This window comes from Vanessa atalanta, chromosome 15 (assembly GCF_905147765.1).
Source record: "Vanessa atalanta chromosome 15, ilVanAtal1.2, whole genome shotgun sequence".
NCBI lineage: Eukaryota > Metazoa > Arthropoda > Insecta > Lepidoptera > Nymphalidae > Vanessa > Vanessa atalanta.
The window spans coordinates 6,026,664-6,046,703 of record NC_061885.1 but is presented as its reverse complement, the minus strand read 5'-3'; the positions used below and the strand labels follow the sequence as shown (position 1 = coordinate 6,046,703).

Below are 20,040 nucleotides of genomic sequence, written 5' to 3'. Positions count from 1 at the left end.
GGATATCCTGTTTTCTCGGATTGAGAGTTATGAAATAGAGAATATGTTTATTATGCTTGTATACAAATTTGTGCACAATAATATTATGTGCAAATAACTAGTCTGACTTAAGAATGACCACCTTCCTTAAAATCGGTTAGGACGACAATCATTAAAGTTACTAAAAAACAATTATAAAAGTACTATTTAAACTAAATTTAAATAAATTAGAAAAAAATACGAGTTGAGGTTGAGAAATAACTAAAGCAACAACTGTACTGATTTATGCTCAGAAACTCAAGTGAAAATGGGCAAGACATGTCGCAGGGGTTAAATAAATAAAGACAGCTGGCCCAAACTAATTGCACAGGACAGAAAAAGGGTGTCTTTGGAAGAGTCCTACTCAAAATAGGGTTCCTGGAGATAATACTTAGCAAAACTAAATTGTAAAATAATTAAAGTAACTAAAAAAACTAGTTTAATGTAAAAAATAATAATAATAAGTAAGAAGTCAAAGAAAATTATAGTATTTAAAGATATAGCTAAGTGTAGGTATTAAAATAGTAAACTTGTAACTTGAAATATTGTATTGAGTAAGAAATAAAAGGCTTTTTATTTTATGTATTTATTAATTTTATTAAAACATTACTTTTACACACTATAATATATTAATATTACGAGCACAAATTGTGTAACAAATCTGCTTAACATTACGTATTCTCAACATAGTTGTTAATGCATTTGGGCAAAGAATCACAAGACAATTGTTATTATAATTTAATTATTATTGACAATTATTTCAGACAAGATTCAAATGCAATCAATAATATTTTTTATTCATAAGAAAACTAGTTGTCGCCGCAGGCTTCTTTCGCATTTTAGAGGTAGGCATAAAAAATAGCCAACGTTCCTTAAATAGTTCAAGCTTGTTTCATAATAAAATTCATCAAATCGGTCAAGTGGTTTGGTTTCGAAAGAGCAACAGACAGACAGAAATACTTTCGCATATATAATATTGGTATAGTTAAAATAATAATAATAACACTTCTTTGTATAGCTACTACTCTTAATAAGGCTAATCAATTATTTCAACTATAATAGATGATTTTTATTAAAAATCTGCTTCAAATATCCTATTATGTTATATTACTTATCAAATATGTTATGTAAGAGAAAATAACACTTATTATTAATAATAGTCAAAATACTTGTACTTAACAAACAAAAATATGAATAATAAAACAAATAATACCATAATATCTTCTCGTTTAGGTAACACGTTGTTTTTTACAACAATCTTAATACTAACTTACTATCAATAGTTGTAATGACGTCAAAGTAAAGCATAACAAATTATTTATATCACTCCTATATAGATATTATGAGGTCTGTAAACTTGTAACTTGTAACAACTTGTAAAAACGTTTTGAAATAAACATCATAAGATGTTATTATATATAATTATGAGACTGGTTTGTATCGGTGTCAGCTGATCGACTACGACGACGTTTCTCATACTATCGAATTTGTTGTAATTCACCGCTAGATGGCGTTGAAGGACATTACTTCTTTACCGTTCAAAGAATCGCTATGAATACGTGTATTATATAGATACGTTAACGAATTTTGCTAGTATTTTATGATATATTGATGTAAAACTTCTTAGAATTATATTTTTTTAACCTCGGTTCAAATATAATTTTGAAATCTTTCGCGGATAGAGTAACGCCGTCCACGGGTTCTGTACTTGGTAGAGGGGCACCTTCTGGTAGTTTTAGGTCAAAGCTTTGCAACAGATGTGTTAAAAACATAAACAGCTCCGATCTTGCCAATCCTTCGCCAATACATCGTCTCCTACCTGATGGAAAATAATAAAAAAAAACATGTATTAATTTAATACTAGACTTAGGAGAGCTATATTACACATTTTTATTTTTCACAAACTTCTCGGACAAATAAGTTCTATGATTATATAAATGTCTTGCTATATAATATAATTCTATGTTATATAGCAAGACATTGTATTGTTGTGAGTTTATTGGTATAATTAGAAATAGAATCAGTAGAATTGTAATTACAGGAAAATGAGAAATATTTATTCATCCTTATTTAATTTATACATATTTTATACATTATAAAGTATTTCAAGTAACCATTTTCTTAGTTTTTAAAGAAATAATAACTTTGATTATTCTCAAAGCTAAAGTACTAATTGTATCCATATCACAAATAATATTTTATTTTTGTCATTGATGCCCGGGACATCACATGGTGATCACGTGGTTAAGTTGTAAACAGGACCATTAATAAAATATATGTATTTATAATAGTTTCTACACCAACAATGTCTCGTCAACCACGGGAACAAAGATTCTATGTCCCTTTGTGGCCATTATTACATTGATCAACCTTTAAACTGGAACACGTAGAATAGTATACAATAATTTTGTACAATAATTGGCGCATATAAAGGGACATGAACAAAACTCTATCAAATTCTAAGAAAATGATTTAGTCGGATAACGAAATCAATAGATAAGCGGTGCGTTTCTTAATTTACAATTGAAAATACATAAATAGAATTTGTGCCTTCTTGTGTTATATAAATATTTAATTTTATTGCAAACATATCGGCATGTCGATGCAGACGCGCCTGACATTTGATAATCCGATAAATTTCAAGACAGGTAAATGAATGATTTATAAATAAAATCATTGTTATCCTTGCAATGACATTGAAATTTCATTTCATATCAATTTTAAATAATTGTTGACATGATTGTGAACATTTGTATCTCTTAATACGTAATTATTTCGTTTTAAACGTCGATAAACGGTAAATTTAATTATTTACTAGTAATTGAAAGCAAATAAATACTAAAACATGTTTTTTATGGCATTGGTTGGCGGACAAGCATATGGGCCACCTGATGGTAAGAGGTCACCAACGCCCATAGACAAAGGCGCTGTAAGAAATATTAACCGTTCCTTACATCACCTATGCGCCACCAACCTTGGGAACTAAGATGTTATGTCCCTTGTGTCTGTGATTACACTGGCTCACCCTTTTAAACGAAACACAACAATACAGTATACTGTTATTTGGCGGTAGAATATGTAATGAGTGGGTGGTACCTACCCAAACGGGCTTGCATAAAGCCCTACCACCAAGTAAATGGAATAAGTTTGAAGTTAAATTAAGTGTGAAACGCTGTTCTAAAGCGGGTTTGTGAATATACTCATGTACATGATGTATTATTTTAAAGCACGAATATAGGTTTCATGATAACTCAATGGTCCCGGATTTTAATCAAATTAACATTGATAATAAATTTTATTTTATTTCATTGAAATAAGTATAGTTTGTAAGTGTTGGTAGGTAGAAAAACTTGGATTAGTAAAATGATATTCATGAAGGTTTTGCTTCCGGTATATTTATAGTTTATGAAGCCAGTATACACAACTGATTGTGATTTATAAATAAATAGTTTACGTTACTATATTCGCAATAGTAATAAAAAAAGTTTAAAAAATCAAATCTACAAGCTTTAATATAGTATAGAAATAATTGTTTAATTACCGCTTCCAAAGGGCATTAACCACTCATCTTGTATTAAATTTCCTTCTTTAGTTATAAAACGCTCGGGTCGAAATATTTCGGGGTCTTTCCAATGACGGCCATTATGTAAGTCGTGGATAGCGAGTAATACAAAAGTTCCCTGAAATTATGAACAGAATATTCTAGCAAATTTTCCATTTAAATCAATTGGTCGCTCATTCACAAATGAAAGATGAGTCACTGTGTCGATATAATTAATGCATGATTATTACTATCAGGTGCTCAGTGAGGTAAAAAAACTGAGAATGAAGTTAGACTTCCAGACTTATTTTTTGTATACCCAAAAAGAAAAGGCAGGATTTTTCACAAATATCTTATATCTATCATCTGATAACCTTATTTTTATTAAATAAAAACTTCAAAAATCTGATGTAATATGAAAACTTGCAAAAAGTCAAGTTTGGGTCAAATAAAATACAAAGAAAAAAACATCATAAATTCATTTTTTTTTTCTCTATTTTTGCTGAATCCAATCAGAAAGAATCTATATTTAATTGTCGAATTAAATATAGCCGACAGGATGGTATAAAAATACAAAGCCGTTAAAATTATTTCTAAAGGCGAATTTTCAGCAGTAGAATATATAATGTAGATTTTATTATTACCTTTGGTATGATGTAATTTCCAAGTTTTGCATCGTCTAACGCCATGTGAGGTATACCAACAGCAGCTACGCTGGATATACGTAACGTTTCTAGTAACACAGCTTCAGTATACACCATTCTGTTAAAAACATGTTTATTTGATGCGCAATATTTTGGTTTTGTTATTGAACTCAAACTCTTATCACATAAGATAAGAGAGATTTTTATTAAAACAACAATTACACATCAATTAAACTACATCCAATACAGCGAAAAACCTCTTTTCATTGACGTATTTATCTAAATATACTTTGAAGTTTTACTTTATAAAGATTTCTAAATAATACTTTAATAGAAGATAAAAAGCAGGATCATGCAATCTATGAACCTTTAGCAATTTCTTGCTAGTTTAAGTGTAAGAAGTAAACTATATGACATATGATATATTAATATAGTATATATTAGTATAGTGTTGATATACGATCGTTTGCTAGACAACCTTGTTACCTGGCTCTATCACTAAGAGTAGGTTGTCGACAAGATCCAATTTCCATATCAATTTCCTGTTGCAGTCTTTTCTGAACTTTCTCATTTCTCACTACATGCAACAGCATGAACACCGCCGTATTGCTGACAGTTTCAACTCCGGCTTCAAGTAGGTCAAGGCATATTACTTGGAGCTCTTCATCGGTCACTAATAGGAAAAAAGTAATTTTATACAATAAACTATGGTAGAAAATTAATAACAATAATTTATGTATTTAGTTTAGATAGCATTTCATTGGCGTTATGATAACGAATCTTTCATTGTCTTAACCACATTAAAATAATCTGTGTTCCAAAATCTTATATATCAATAGCGTAAGCCGATTTTTTTCCCAGTGATTATGGGACGATAGCTGCACATAAAAATTGGTTACGGTTTCATTTTGAAGAGCTCTTGCCGTAGATGTGCAGAAAAATAAAGATAATTCCAAATTAAAAAACAATTAATTTTAGAGAGTGGGACAAAGTTACTGGCCGGTTAGATTATAATAAAAAAAAAATGAAATCGTAAACGAAATAAAAGTAAATTGCTATCGACAAACTCTAATTCTAACATAACTAATGTATACTCTTTGACATTAAAATATGGTTTCATCATTTTGCCGCCAAATGCAGCACTTGCAGTTTTGCAATGAGATGAAATCAAAATAAAACCTGTCAAAGGTTTCGAAATTCCTAAAAAATCGTTTGATTAAACGCGAAGTATCGCGGGGACCAACTAGTATTTGATTAAATTCGTTAAATTAAAACTGTAGCTATATATAGTGGACTACGTCTGTTACTTAAATAACTAAATAAAAAATATACGTACAAGGATCTTTTTTGTCTGTTGTCGTTTCTATTAAGAGCATGTCGATAACATCTCTTGGATTCTTCATATCTATTGTAGCTCGATGTTCTTGTATTGTGATCTAAAATAGTTAAACTCGTAGATAAAATGAGTCACAAAAAGATATGTTATATAACAAGTGTAATGAATTTTATTTTAATATGCTTAAGTATTTGACGAAACTATATTAGTTAAATACGTTTTTATCGATGAACTAAACTGAACTAAAAAAACAGTAATATATAACAAAAAATACTTAGAATACACGAAACATAGACCTGATTTCAATCGCTATTAACCGATATTAACGTTAATTTTATAAAATTAGCAGATGTCTGTTTTTTTACGATTATTTCATATTTTTAATAAATGTGCCTTTTATTACAATTCATGAGTCTCTTATTAAATAGATCTTGGCCTGTTCTCTGTAAGAAAATAATCGAAACCGCAGCACATGAGCGTGAATCTGATATGCGACAATCGCTATAAAAGTTAGTAATTTTCAAGAATACAATTATCAAATTGGCGTATCACCGTAAGTCGGCTGTCAACATTTCACGAGCGTGATACAAAGAGAATTCTTACAGAACAACAATAAAAAAAATTAGACATCATGAATCGTCAAGTTTCCTGGTCTTATATATTAAATTGCTTTAATTATCTTTAATAGTAAAGAAAATACTTGCATGAAAATAAATATATGATTATTTTTCTTTAAATACTTACGTTTAAAAAGGTATATATTGCATTGTGAATGTTTTTTAATTCCGTATACCCAATTACATTAGGCATGACATGCCTTAGAAATGGTAAAAAATTTAAAATACCTCCACTCATGTCGACTACCTTGAATGATCTTGTAATGAGGTCACACAAAATGTTTAATTGTTCATCTTTTAAATCATACCTAAAATTTAAAAAATATATTTTTTCTTAGGAATTAATGAGTTAAGACTAAACTATTAACTGATAAAATCTTGATAAATTGAGAGTTCAAGATATATTTCTCGGTAGAATCTACATTCCGAACCGGTGGTTGCTTTGTTAAATGGCGATTCAAAAGTGCTACTTTTACAAGTATATTTTGATTTTGATTTTTTGATTATCTTAATACTTCCCAAATTAACTTTTACAACACATAGAACAGGATTTTAATTTAAATTATTAATGGTGTAAAATCTGTTTGTACGGTTTTAGTAAATTGCACCTGTCAGTTATACTAAAAATTTATGTTTTTGTTCTTGGATTCTATAAAAATAAAAACATATTTTATGGGTGCAACTTTTCATGCTTTGTGCATAATGATTGGATGTTGCGGAATAAATTAGTTTTAAATGCGTATATTATTTTATTTTTAATTACCTTTTCCCAGCAACTAACTTCCAAAGAATATTAACGATAGAAACGTCAAACATATGATTCACTGATATAGATTTTCCAGTTTCAGCCAATCTCAATTCAACAAGGGCTCTACATTCGTCACTTATATTACTCTCCATAGCTCGTGAACCATAACCAAATCTTTTAAGACTTTGCAGAACCATACGTCGTGTTTTGTTCCATGTTGGTCCATCAGAAAATACTAAACCTGTTTAGCATCAAAATATTATTCACATTGGTTTCGATAAAACCGGACAAGATTATCGTAAGACAAGTCTAAATATATATTATACTATCATATTAAATAATTTTATAAGGCATGCTTTTTTAGAATTTTAGAGTATTTCAATCAAATCAAAACAAAATAATATATAAAATTAGTTTCACGGCCGCGGTTTCGGCCACGTATAAGGGGGCACGTACATACCCTTTTGTACATTTCCAATTTTAAATTTGAATATCTTATACGAGTATACTTTATAATTAGCGTAACAGACAGCCAAACAGAGTTACTCTATCGCATATATCATATACTAATATAATACATACGATAAGTAAGTATATCAGAATAGATGTAAAGCTACCAGTTCCGAAATCATCGAGAAGTACTGGCAATGAATTAAATAGTTACTCTGTACAACTATTTTAAATAAAAACTTATATTTTTAGCATTCAAAACAATTCTTTGGTGTATCAGTGATAGAACTGCTTATCATCATAATTAGTTAGCAGTACAATATCAGAAATGCCCTTAATACTTAAACTTGATACTTTTAATGATATGGAATGTGGCCACCATATCTGATGATTTCTTTATAAAATAGACATACATCAAAGAGGCCCTGTAAACTAAGAGACCCCGTCACTTAAGGACCAGTGATTATTACTTAGTTTGATTGGATTTGAATTAAAATAATGAACTAGTATTTAAACTTTCCATTATTCCATACATTTTATATGAATCACAAATCATTTACGTAATTTGTATAACGAAATATGTTTGCTTAAAAAACTTTTTTGTTTTTAAAATATTTAACAGAAGACATGCTCTTTGATTTGTTACATAAGCCTTGCGATTATTTATCAACCGTCTCTGTCGTAATAAAAGCCAATTGTCAAACAATAACACTTATTGCTTTCGCACTTTAGGTACCAAGTAATTGAAGCATAAGGCCAAATTTTTATTATATTTAAATCTTCGTTAAATATGCACTTACCAAGCTTCTTTCCAAAGGATCTCATTAAGTAAAAAAATCCATTCGGCCTCCCGTCGAAAACATCTCTTGTTGATACTTCTTTGATGAAGTCCTTACCGGAAACAATGACCACATTGACCAATCCAAGACGAAGCCCCAGAATAGGTCCATACTTATTTGACCAATATTGCCAGACGGTATGATGATATTTCAACCTTTTTAAATTCGACCAAACTGATAGGACGTTGCCTAATATTGGTAATAATGGTGGGCCTAAAATAAGAATAAAAATGTCACGCTAGATATGTTTTTCATTTTTTTTTTTAAATATAATTCAAGTAACCTGGAGGATACGAAGGTGGTTTTTGAATAAATTCTTTAATGATAATTAAAAATAAAATAAATATGATTAAAGCCCACATCTCTTTTCGTTTAAGAGTAAAGTGATACTAATAAAACGATGATGTGCTATTTCAATACTTTTTTAAGATAAAAATCGCAAATCTTACGTAACAGTATTAGTTATTCAAACCTGGAAGTTTAAAGACGCAGCAGTCCTTAACAATAACAAGATATGTTCGTATTTTTCTATACTTATCGGAAAAATCAATTAGTTCACGTGTCTTTTGGAGAATTCGTAATGCGCACTTGGTGCTGAAATTATTTTGAAATATGAATTTAGAAGAAGGTAAGCTTACACGAAAAAAATAAGAGAAATCCCATGTTAGAAATAATGTTTTGTATATTGTAATTCAATAATATTATCCAAGTACTGTAAATACCACAAAAATTGAGGTAAAGAATTAAACATTTGGTCCCAATAGCCTTCTCAAGTCTTCCCAATAGTTCATTCGTGTTTCTGTCTATGAGTCTATGAGGGTAGGACTGACTCATATGCCGCGACGGCTAACGGCACTCATGCCATCTTACACTCTGTTTGATGCTTCTTCTTATTATCTAGTATGTGCCTTGTGCTAACTTACTTTGTTGCTACATATTATTATAATTTGTGAAAGAAATATATATTTAATTATATATAACACAAACTCTACGTTATTTTTTATATTACGACATATTGATTTATAGGTTTTCTTTAATTAAATTTTAGTTTTACTAGCTGTGATTTTGTTGATCTTGACAAATATAAAAAAATATGTTTTTAATTATATATTTTTACAGCATGATACACAATTCCTTATAATAGGAAAATCATTTTTCTATCATGTTGGCTTAGCGGCTTGTTGCACCAACACAAAAATTGTTTCCAAAATATCAATTTAAACCAATTAAATGTTTGAAATTCGATTGCAAAATTTGACCCTTATATAGTAACAGATAATTAAAAAATTGTAATAACCTCAGTGTCATAAAACAAACGAGTTTGTGACTTGTTTTTGCAGAATTTTATCCAAGTAAAAACTATTTAGTCACAATGGCGTATTGAAATCAGTGATACTTAATGTATTCCTAGATTTCCTCGGCAGTCAAATATTTGTATTAGACAAAGTATTATCTTGAAGTTTACATAATTAGTATTTAGCATAATGTGACATAATTTGAGATAATGAAAAATTTTGTTACTAATATTAATAAAACAATTACAATAAAATTTTAAAGTAGGAAAGTTTGTGAATTTGCATATATTTTTTAATGCACAGCTTAAAGTTGAAGTTCTCGTTTTCTTGTTTCTCGTTTCAGTTAGTGAACAGGTTACAATAAAATTGATAAGCCGTGAGAAGTCTGTATAGACGATATACTTGGTGCTAGCAGTGTTCTGGCGATGTTCTCCTCAAAAAATATTTTAAGGGACCTTTTGGGGCGCATTACCAATGGTCTTATACTTGAACATTATCGACGAGGCGCACGGGTTTTTTGGACCTCGTGCAGTCTGGGTTAAGACGGGCCAATGTGCCACCATGTGATGGTGAGTATTCCTCATTGACCAATGCGCTGAAAGAAATATTAACCACTCACAAAATCGCCAATGCGCCACCATCATTGGTAACTAAGATATTTATTAATGAATGATGATGATTTCTTATGAATTGAAGCTTCTTAAAACCTATAACTTTTATAAGGTATTTTGAGACAGTAGAGATCGCCTTTGTTTTTTAGTTTTTATTATTCTTGAGCCGCAATATTTTGTCAGGATATATCAAACCTAAACCAATATACATAAAACTTGTGTCATATGTTACGTGGAGCTCGTTCCGGGGAAGGTATAATAAGTATTTAATATGATTAATAATGCAGTCGCTCTTTGCAATTTCAAACTGCTAAATAATTATATATTTCGTATAAAGGTTAAATTTTAAGTTTACGTCAGTTAGGCCATCTTGTCTAAAGAGAGCGAAACTATGATTAATTATTCAAAAATTATTTAACCTAACAAGGAATTTAACCCGACGCTCGTAGATTATTATTAGTCTCGAACAAATTTAATTGTTAGTCTATAAAAAATATGTATATAAAAAAGAAGCATTTTACTTTAATTTATTTCCTTCAAAATTATTGCATTTTATTTACATTATTATTATTATCAGCTAGTACAATACCTGTGTTCTGTATTATTAAGTGTGTATTTTTATATTATATCATCTAGGTATACTCTATAAATATAATAAAATTGGAGTGTGTTTGTAATATTAAAATAACCGCTTTTTACTAAATGCATTTGTATGTATATACGGTACATATGCCAAAATAACATTTTTTTGTCTGTATGTCGGTCTGTTTGTTTGTTCCGGCTAATCTCTGGAACGGCTGGACCGATTCTGACGGGACTTTCTCTGGCAGATAGCTGATGTAATAAGGAGTAACTGCTTTTATTTTAAGAATTCTATATAAAAGAATAATAAAGTCTCGCTGCAATGTCCAAATACTGTCCAGTGCCGCGCACAGCCCTCGCGCATGCCACCACTCCGCCGTCACGTCGGGTGTCTCCTACCAACGACTAAATATATCAAAAGCTGCCTAATACAGATTTAATAAGTTATATTAAAATCTGCGAACCGAACAATAACTTTTTTGGTAAATTCAAACGAAATCGCAGGCTTAGCTAGTAATAAGTATATAATATACATAGAAGAGGTTAAGGCCTCATAACTGTGCTGACTTCAAGTAATAGCTGTTACTTTTACTTAGATTTTTTTATTAATTTTAATTACGTTAAACATTTTATTTTTATTGTATTTAATTGTGTTACGTTTTAAATATATGACAAAATACAAAGAACGAAAAGTTGAAAGTGTACAATAAATTACTATATTAAATTTAAAATAGAACGAAATCGCACTAAATGATTGGTTCATTTGTTTTTTTTTTATGAAAAATGATGACATATTTACATCGCATGAAATCGTAATAATGACGGTATTCCACTGATAACAATTTAAAAATGATATAAAGAAGTCAGTTGAAACTAAGCGAGTTGTTATTTCTCGCAGTGTCCAACACGCGCTATAAAACTGACCGAGAGTCCAACCTAACGCATTTTATATTGTGTCATTGACGACAGCAGACGACTTCAATTTTATCTGTTTGTATTTACAATAATTTTATGAATTGTGCAGTGATGGCTCCAATCAATGTTGACAATGTGAACGGGACCAAGGTCGAATCTCCCGCTAAAAAGGCTTTGCCTGAAGTGGAAACTGATACCAATGGAAACGAACACAAAAGGTTTGCTATTATTTATAATTTTTGCATAAATAATAAAACACGCATTGGTTTATTTGATAGAAATCAGCAGTAAACTGATATAATAAATATGTTTATATAATTGAAAACGATTAGATAAAGACCGTATTTGATACAATTGCCAGCGAGTCGAGAATCAACTAGGGTTAATTGGGAATATTTTTCTATAACATTCCTCAGATTGATATGTATGCTGGATTCATAGTTTTCTGAGTTTCTGCTGTTATTTTGCTAACTATTATCACAAATTTATCTATTATTATCCTGTTATATGGTTATTTAACAACGAAACCTGTTATCGTTTCTGAGATACGGCAGTAATGAATCAACTTGTACGATCCAGTTGACGGACCAATGACATATTATAATGCATACTCGATATTCTTTAGCACATATTTGCTGTTTACTTTTATTACCTCCGCGGTCCGCCAAACCTTGGGAACTTGTTTAAAGTCATTACACAGCGTTCAAACTTTTTTGTATTTTTTTTAATATGTTATATTTTAATAATATAAATATAACATTTAAATTTACAATAGCTTATTATAATTGGATACAAAGACAAAGACAAAACAGCACCATAAGAAATTTATATATTTCATTACTTTTACCATTAAACTAAGAAATATATTTTAGACATCCACCAACTATGTAAATAATTAATTGCCTTTACTTTATTTTATTATTTGTTATTAATGAACTCATAAAATTAATAATTATATTAGAATTTAGGTAAAGTAAAACAATATTTATTACAATAATTAAATTAATTCTTCGTTAGACGGGAAATCCTAAAATGTTTTGGAACGAAATTGAGCTATTTCTATTATTCTGGTAGATATTAAGGAATGTTGTTATTACATCATCATTATTTTTACTGAGTCTTTATAATAACTGACAAGTCTATACTAAACTAACTGACTAACTAACAAAAAAAATAATTTTATAAATTCAACCTAGAGTTATGTTGCTTTAGTAGTTTTTTTAAATATAAATATATACTTATATATAAGATTACACTATAAAGTGTAATCGAAAAGTATTCGGAATTAAATGTTGCAGATATTTTTCGAATCAAATAACAGATGTCATTGTTATATTTTAAAATTAACATGACTGAATCTCAAAAATACTTGTTCAAGATTAAAACTCCACGCGGATTGTGGGTTTAATCGTTGAAATATAAAAAACACTTTAAGAATACACATATTTTGTTGATGAAATACCTACAATTTAAAGATTAAACTTATGATTATGATAATTGCAGGAAATAATGCAGTGTCTGACCTTTAATTTTTTTTGCAGATACTCATATGAAATGTTGGTAGAGACCGCAAACTTCCTTCTATCTAAAACTCCCGTCAGACCTAAAATAGGTGTTATTTGCGGATCTGGGCTCGGTTCGTATTGGAACGAGGGTATATATTGCTTAGAATTACATATACGCATCATTGCTTCTTAAAATAATGATTGCTTGTGTATTATTAATGAGTACTTTCATCGGATTATTATCTATTTCCTACGAATACATCGGCGCAGTGAATCGTCTGAATAAATAAATTAGTCTAAAACAATTGTAAAATATTCTTGTTATGTTAAAATTAATGTTTAAGTTAAGTATTTAAGCCCACTTAAATAACCTGTTCTTAACAAAAATGGTTTAAAGAAACAGGTACCAGAAAAACTAGCTTGATCAATAATATTTAAGAAATGCTTATTATGTGGAATCATAAAAAAACATTTAATTCTAATTATGTTATTTTGTTTCTAATATACGATTATTTATGTGTACAGGATCTTTAGCTGAAACTATAACGGAAGCACAGTGTATTCCTTATGAGGAAATACCGAATTTCCCCGTGAGCACGGTAGAGGGACACTACGGAAAGTTGGTGTTCGGCCGTCTTGGTGATATACCAGTAGTTGCCATGCAGGGTCGCTTCCACTATTTCGAAGGCTATCCACTTTGGAAGGTGAGAGATATTAATATGTATGGGATAGATAAACTATGTTATCAAATATCATTATAAGTGTACATTTTTAGTACAAAATGCGTTATCATTAGTGATCGATTACTTGTAATAGTTTCTATTAGGAAACGTAACGAAATTGAACTGTTGAAACAAATAACTTGCATAAATATTTATTTTAAGTAGTATCATTGTTCTTCACAGCTGTTTAATATATATGCTAATTATGATAATAAAAGTCGTTAAAATATCTAGAAACGCTCTTGAACTTCGTTAAGTCTCAATGTCAGGTGTAACGTGGCATAGGTCCGTGAAAGATAAGACTTAACTGCCTACAAACGTATGGTTTTAAGTATGGTTATGGAATTTAAAAAAAAAGTAGATATATTTGTAGAAAGATCTGGATTGACTGATGCAAGGGTCTCGACTAAAGAACTGACCCTCCCCGGTCAGAATGTTATCGTAAACCTCCTATAGTGAATTAATGACGCGTTTGATAACGGACTCGTATCTACGCTCGTTATAAAAACAATTCAATAAATAAATATGTAATAATTACACATTGAGGTGATTCAAAATAATCTTTAGATTACCTCATGCGGTTCTTAAGACTCAGTGAATTTTACGTATTCATTTGATTAACAAAGTATTATATCAAAATGTTTAGGAATTATTGACAAAAGAAATTATTCATCGGAGTTGTATAATATCTTATTTTCATCTTCTATTTTGTATTGTCAAGAACTGACTTTTAAGAAATATTTTAAGAAAGCTTTAGTTAATTAGATCTATGGAGTCGGATTAAAAATTACCAATACTTTCCAAATTCACTAATAAATGTAAAAAAATAACAAATAGCTACATTAAATCTAGTACGTCTCTATATTTCATATTAAATGAAAAACTTATTTGCACATATTTTGAACGTTGAACGTTGTAATTCCGTGCTGTTGTTGCAAATACTGAACCTACCTTACCGTAAGAATACCAAATTGATCGGTACCTAATCAAAATTAAAATATCTGTAACCAATAAATATTGGGCTGCTAAAAAATATTTGCCTATTTATTGATAATTATCACATTCTTATATTTATTAAGAATTTATTAAGAAATTAAAATACTATCTAATGGTAAACTATTCCATAATGAGTTTTTTTTTTGTTTTCGTTAATGTTTATTTTTTGAATTAATAAATGCTTACACTAAGTTGTTTGTCAAGCGATAGCTTTATCTGTTAGTGTAGAGCAAATGTCATATCAAGAAGGGTTGTCGACATATTGTAAAAAATTACTTAACTTACTATATTGAATATACTTTGTAGGACAGACTGTTTTAACAAAATATTTTTTGACATAACCATATAGTTAGACTTTGTAGGACATCTTACAAATTAATAGATCGACTTAAAATTCTTTGCATTTCTTTGGGGCTGGTGAAAAATAAACAATATTTTTTTTAATTTAATTACTCTTACAGATTTACATTCTATGATTTAATTATAATAACAACTTATAAAATAATTGAATATTTATGATATTTGATAACCTCGTATTGGCAAACTTTCATGACACTGATATTGTACGTTGTAATTGTAGAAATTGTTAATCATTCCGCAAATTGCATCAGCTCAACTTAGCATAAAAATAGTTTTCCTTTAGATCATAATATACAATAATTTTACCTCCTGTAATTACATAAGATCTTTTTTAATTGAGCAAAAATTAACCAACAAAAAAAAATACAATTTTATGTATACGATGATAATTATGTCCTCTAGCTGTCCAGAGACTGGCCAGCTACACAGGTCACTCTTTACTTCCTCACTTTCATAATCCGATGGGATGCAAATCTGACAGGACCGGAAAAGTTCAGGTGCAGAACCAATGGCTTTACGTCCTTTCCGAGGCACGGGTTTGTTTTTTGTCAGAAAACCCATTAAATTTTTAATCCCAGCACTTCGGCATTTTCGGTCTTCTATCTAGACAGTAGACCAACGGAGCAGTTTATATTACAAGGATCATAAATTGTCACATTCAAGTATAACACTTTCAGATGGAATAAAATCGAAACTTATCGCACTGTTGTTGCGTGTCGTTTCTGGCAGAATACAATAAAGTGGCTAGTTCTAGGACTGTCCACTATCCAGACTTAAGCCTTCTCAAGTACAATTCATTTGGAGATATTTCTTTGCTAAGCGGCTATTGGGATCATGCAACATTTATTTAAATTTTTAGGATAAAAACCATTTATAGATTAAAACAAAAACTTCAATAATCGTTTAGATAAGGAATCCTTACTGTCTCTCACCTTAGTACGCAATTTACAAAAAAAAATACATATATTCATGTTAAAAATATTCTTTCTAATAAATAAATAAACACAATAAAATAAATTAAAAATTGTTTTATTTTTAGTGCTGTTTACCGGTCCGAGTCATGAAGCTTCTTGGAGTGCAGACGTTGATTGCTACGAACGCGGCAGGAGGTCTTAATCCTAACTACAAGATCGGAGATCTAATGATTGTAAAAGATCACATCAACATGATGGGTTTCGCTGGAAACAACCCACTGCATGGCCCGAACGATGAAAGATTTGGACCAAGATTCCCTCCAATGAACAAAGCATACAGATTCGAGTACAGAAAAATTGCTAAAGAGGTAAATTTTGTACTCTCTTTTTTTTATAAATGAATAAAAAAAGCTACACGACTTTTTAGAATTTTTTAAAAAACTGACTGGCGCTTAAACTAAAACCGTTAGATCTATACGGAGGATTTTTTAATTTAATTTAGAATGAGAAATGGAATGTAACTCCGACATTTTTGAAAGTTGAAAATATACAATTTGGTAGGCTTCTACTTATAAGCAAAAAATACGTTTTTTTTTTTAAATTTGACAGCTGCGAGAGTATAACTATAACATAATTCTTTTTTGATTTTATATATATGAAAATTAATCTTTGGCAGTAAAAAACTCCAATATTTGAGAAAATTCAGCGGGTTTCTGAATAATAATACCCATTGGGTACACACGGCTAACCTAATGAAATAATTTACTTATTGTAAGAGTTGCTAAAGAATAAAACTGCATATTTTGTCTCTTTAATATTTTCCGTTTTGACTATCTCTACCAGGATATGTTTTCGTTTCTTTGAATAAGGCAAAAGATCAGTGTATTATAAACAGATAAACGCTTCCATTGTTAATAGTGATTCTTCCGAGTTTGAAAGGTTATCGGTTGGGGTTACACGCTACAAATGTTAGTCAGAAACGTCATTGAAATTCATTCTAATCAATTGAATCTATAAGTTAATGTAAAATAATAATTATTATTTATTTTTGTATGAGAGAATAAATTTTTAGTTTCCTTAGTAAATAACTTCAATATTTATCAACATTTTATATGAATAAAACAATTTATATACAAATTCATACATTAATTATAAATATAAGAGTTATCTATTTAAAACTAAAACCTACTTGTTAATCGTATTTAATGCTATTCAAACTTTCTTTCAGGTGGCAAAAGAACTAAATATAGACAATATTGTAAAGGAGGGTGTGTATACTTGTCTGGGCGGTCCTAATTTTGAAACTGTAGCAGAATTAAATATGTTGAAAATGGTTGGAGTTGATGCTGTAGGCATGTCCACGGTGCACGAGGTAAGTATCAATTATATAAAAAAGTATATTAAATAATCTAAATATTTAATTAAACTAATCTATTAAACATATTATGAGCATAACATATAAAAATGTTTATTTTTTAGGTAATAACGGCTAGACATTGCGACATGAACGTGTTCGGTTTGTCCTTGATTACGAATGAATGCGTAACGAGCTATGATCAAGACGCAGAAGCTAATCACGAAGAAGTACTTGACGTAGGACGCATGCGACAGGAAATACTTCGCAAATATGTAACGACATTAGTCGATAGATTTTCAAAGGTCATGAAAGCGCACAACCCCTGAAATTGGACATATTATAGACTGGTATTTCAGCACCGAAAAAAATAAACGTTTAAAACTGTTTTCAGCAAAAACGTATCATATTCTCTGTTTAAAAAAATATACTTCGAATGGTAGAGCATGTATATAAAAAAATGTTGTTATCCTTTCTATCATGAGGCCTCTGCGAGGATCTGATTATGTATATATCGAACCACCCGATTATTATGAAACCTTAATATGCAGACAGCTCAGTATATCCTGAACCAGTGTCAATATCACGCATTTTAGTATGGTTTCTAGAAGAGTAACTCCGTTTTTTTATGAATACGACAATAGAATGAAACGAAATCTAAAAAGTATCTTAATGTAATGTATTATTAATACTTTATAAAGACGCGATCAAAAGATCGGATGGTTCGCTGGTGAAAATCTTTTAGACTAGTTAAAACACTATTTTTTTTGTTTCTACGAATTCGGCAGCAACTCTATCCTGTGAATAACATTTTTTTAATGATCACCCTTTTATACAGTTTTATTATTAATTCTTAAGCATCTATCGATTCACTCAAGAAGGCACGCCTCTCCACGTTAAATTATTATTTGATGTTAATTTAATTTTTTTAATTTAACGTATAGAGGCAAACCTTCGTGAGTGAATATATTAGTGAATATATTTAGTTTTAATTAGCACTTTGATTTATTATTTTTGACACTAGGATTATTGCTTTACACTGAAATGTATATTTTCATTACATAATATACGTCGTGTAACCTAATCGTGTATTAGGTTTCGAACAAGGAAGGTAAAACATCGGACTATCGTACCCGTTAAGTTTAATATGAGATATTTTTGGTATCTCGATTGTAGGACGACGATTGTAATCTAAATAAATAAATATTCTATACCTATTAGATAGCCTATCAAACATTCATTATGTATTTATATAATTAAGGAGGTTCTAGTTAAGTATTCTATGGTATTGTCATACAAAAAGATGTCATACTGATATTTGTACTTTTAACTTGTTAATAAATTATTGCTTTGCACCAATGAAATGTTTGTCTTTTGTATTAATTTTAATTTTCCAATTTAACATTATTATTATCTATCATAGATGTATACTGTAAGTTTACTTAGTGGTAGGGTTTTGTGCAAACCTAAGCGTCTGGGTAGGTATCACCCATTCATCAGATATTCTACCGCCAAATAACAGTACTCTGTATTGTTGTGTTAGAATGGTGAGAGAGTCAGTAAAATCACAAGCACAAGGGAAATAACATCTTAGTTCCCAAGGTTGGTGGCGCAGAGGTGATGTAAGGAATGGTTAATATTTCTTACAGCCCATATGATCGTCCGCCAACCAATGTCATAAAAAAAGTATATTTATTTCCGAAAAATGCATACCTGAAAAGTGTATACCTAATCTGAAATTTGGTATAATTTGGACAAGGCGCAAACGCCATTTTGAGCATGAAAACCTGTGTACATAATCGTGCATTATTAACCGATTTAGACTGAGTGCGTGTACAGTGGAAATTTAAAACTTAGGAAGAGTGGGGCGTCACTCCCACAATTTTACATCTCAAAAGCATTCTCCTGTGTATGTACGTGAGCGTTAATTTACAATCTTCTACGAGGTTTCACGTCAAATTCTCCACTCAATACCCTATTACCCTTATATAAATGCGGCAATAAGCATAGTATGGAAAATAGTAAAACTTTTTAGAAATATTATATTCGGCAGATTATTTCCATTATTAAGTCCTATTATAACTAACGAGGAGTATGGTGTTAAACACAAGAGTCGCCGGAATCAAACGCCTGTAAACTAGTCTATCGCGTCGCAAGACTTTGGACTACGAAAAATAATATTATATTATTTATTTATAAGCAGAGTAATATTTTCTGTGCCTTAAGAATCTTTAAGAAGTCGATATATATAGTGCCTATGGATTAATTAAGCGCATCTGTAATATTCTTCGGGAGTGTCAGCTGCAACATATTGCTTCGGTGTTGTTGTCACCCCACTCGCAGTGAAGTCGTCGCCATTTAGTTGTCTCTATTATTAAGTAGCTTCCCTTATTTTCTATTATTTTGTGAATGAAAAATGAAATGAATATCCGATAGAATTTATAGTTGGAGAGGTTTCAAATTATGCAGGTTTTTGCAATTGTCAGATTAGGTTAACGTACTAAAATACATGTAAATTACTGGCAAGAATCTTCTAATTCCTTTAGCACCACTTCAACTTTCTTGTCGCTGATGCACCATCATAGCCTTGACC

At 30.0% G+C, this 20,040-nt stretch overlaps 2 protein-coding genes across 4 annotated transcripts; one reads left to right on the top strand and one right to left on the bottom strand.

The window, feature by feature from the left end:
* Positions 1 to 1,220: 1,220 nt before the first annotated feature.
* Positions 1,221 to 8,691, bottom strand: LOC125069284 (farnesoate epoxidase-like). Of its 2 annotated transcripts, none has more exons than XM_047678721.1 (9): positions 8,666 to 8,691; positions 8,155 to 8,406; positions 6,920 to 7,145; positions 6,284 to 6,464; positions 5,540 to 5,639; positions 4,690 to 4,876; positions 4,204 to 4,321; positions 3,560 to 3,698; positions 1,221 to 1,837 (listed from the first exon to the last, which is right to left on the bottom strand). In XM_047678721.1, the coding sequence occupies exons 2-9, from the start codon at positions 8,177 to 8,179 to the stop codon at positions 1,617 to 1,619; spliced, it is 1,197 nt and encodes a 398-aa protein (XP_047534677.1). In that variant the 5' UTR covers positions 8,180 to 8,406; positions 8,666 to 8,691; the 3' UTR covers positions 1,221 to 1,616. The 2 variants fall into 2 exon arrangements, with proteins under 2 accessions (XP_047534677.1, XP_047534676.1); XM_047678720.1 differs by lacking the exon at positions 8,666 to 8,691 and adding an exon at positions 8,477 to 8,555.
* Positions 8,692 to 11,613: 2,922 nt separating this feature from the next.
* LOC125069370 (purine nucleoside phosphorylase-like) lies at positions 11,614 to 18,806 on the top strand. Of its 2 annotated transcripts, none has more exons than XM_047678845.1 (6): positions 11,614 to 11,814; positions 13,138 to 13,250; positions 13,627 to 13,805; positions 16,219 to 16,461; positions 17,322 to 17,465; positions 17,573 to 18,806. In XM_047678845.1, the coding sequence occupies exons 1-6, from the start codon at positions 11,693 to 11,695 to the stop codon at positions 17,774 to 17,776; spliced, it is 1,005 nt and encodes a 334-aa protein (XP_047534801.1). In that variant the 5' UTR covers positions 11,614 to 11,692; the 3' UTR covers positions 17,777 to 18,806. The 2 variants fall into 2 exon arrangements, with proteins under 2 accessions (XP_047534801.1, XP_047534802.1); XM_047678846.1 differs by having other exon boundaries at positions 11,615 to 11,814; positions 13,138 to 13,232.
* The last annotated feature ends 1,234 nt before the right edge of the window (positions 18,807 to 20,040 follow it).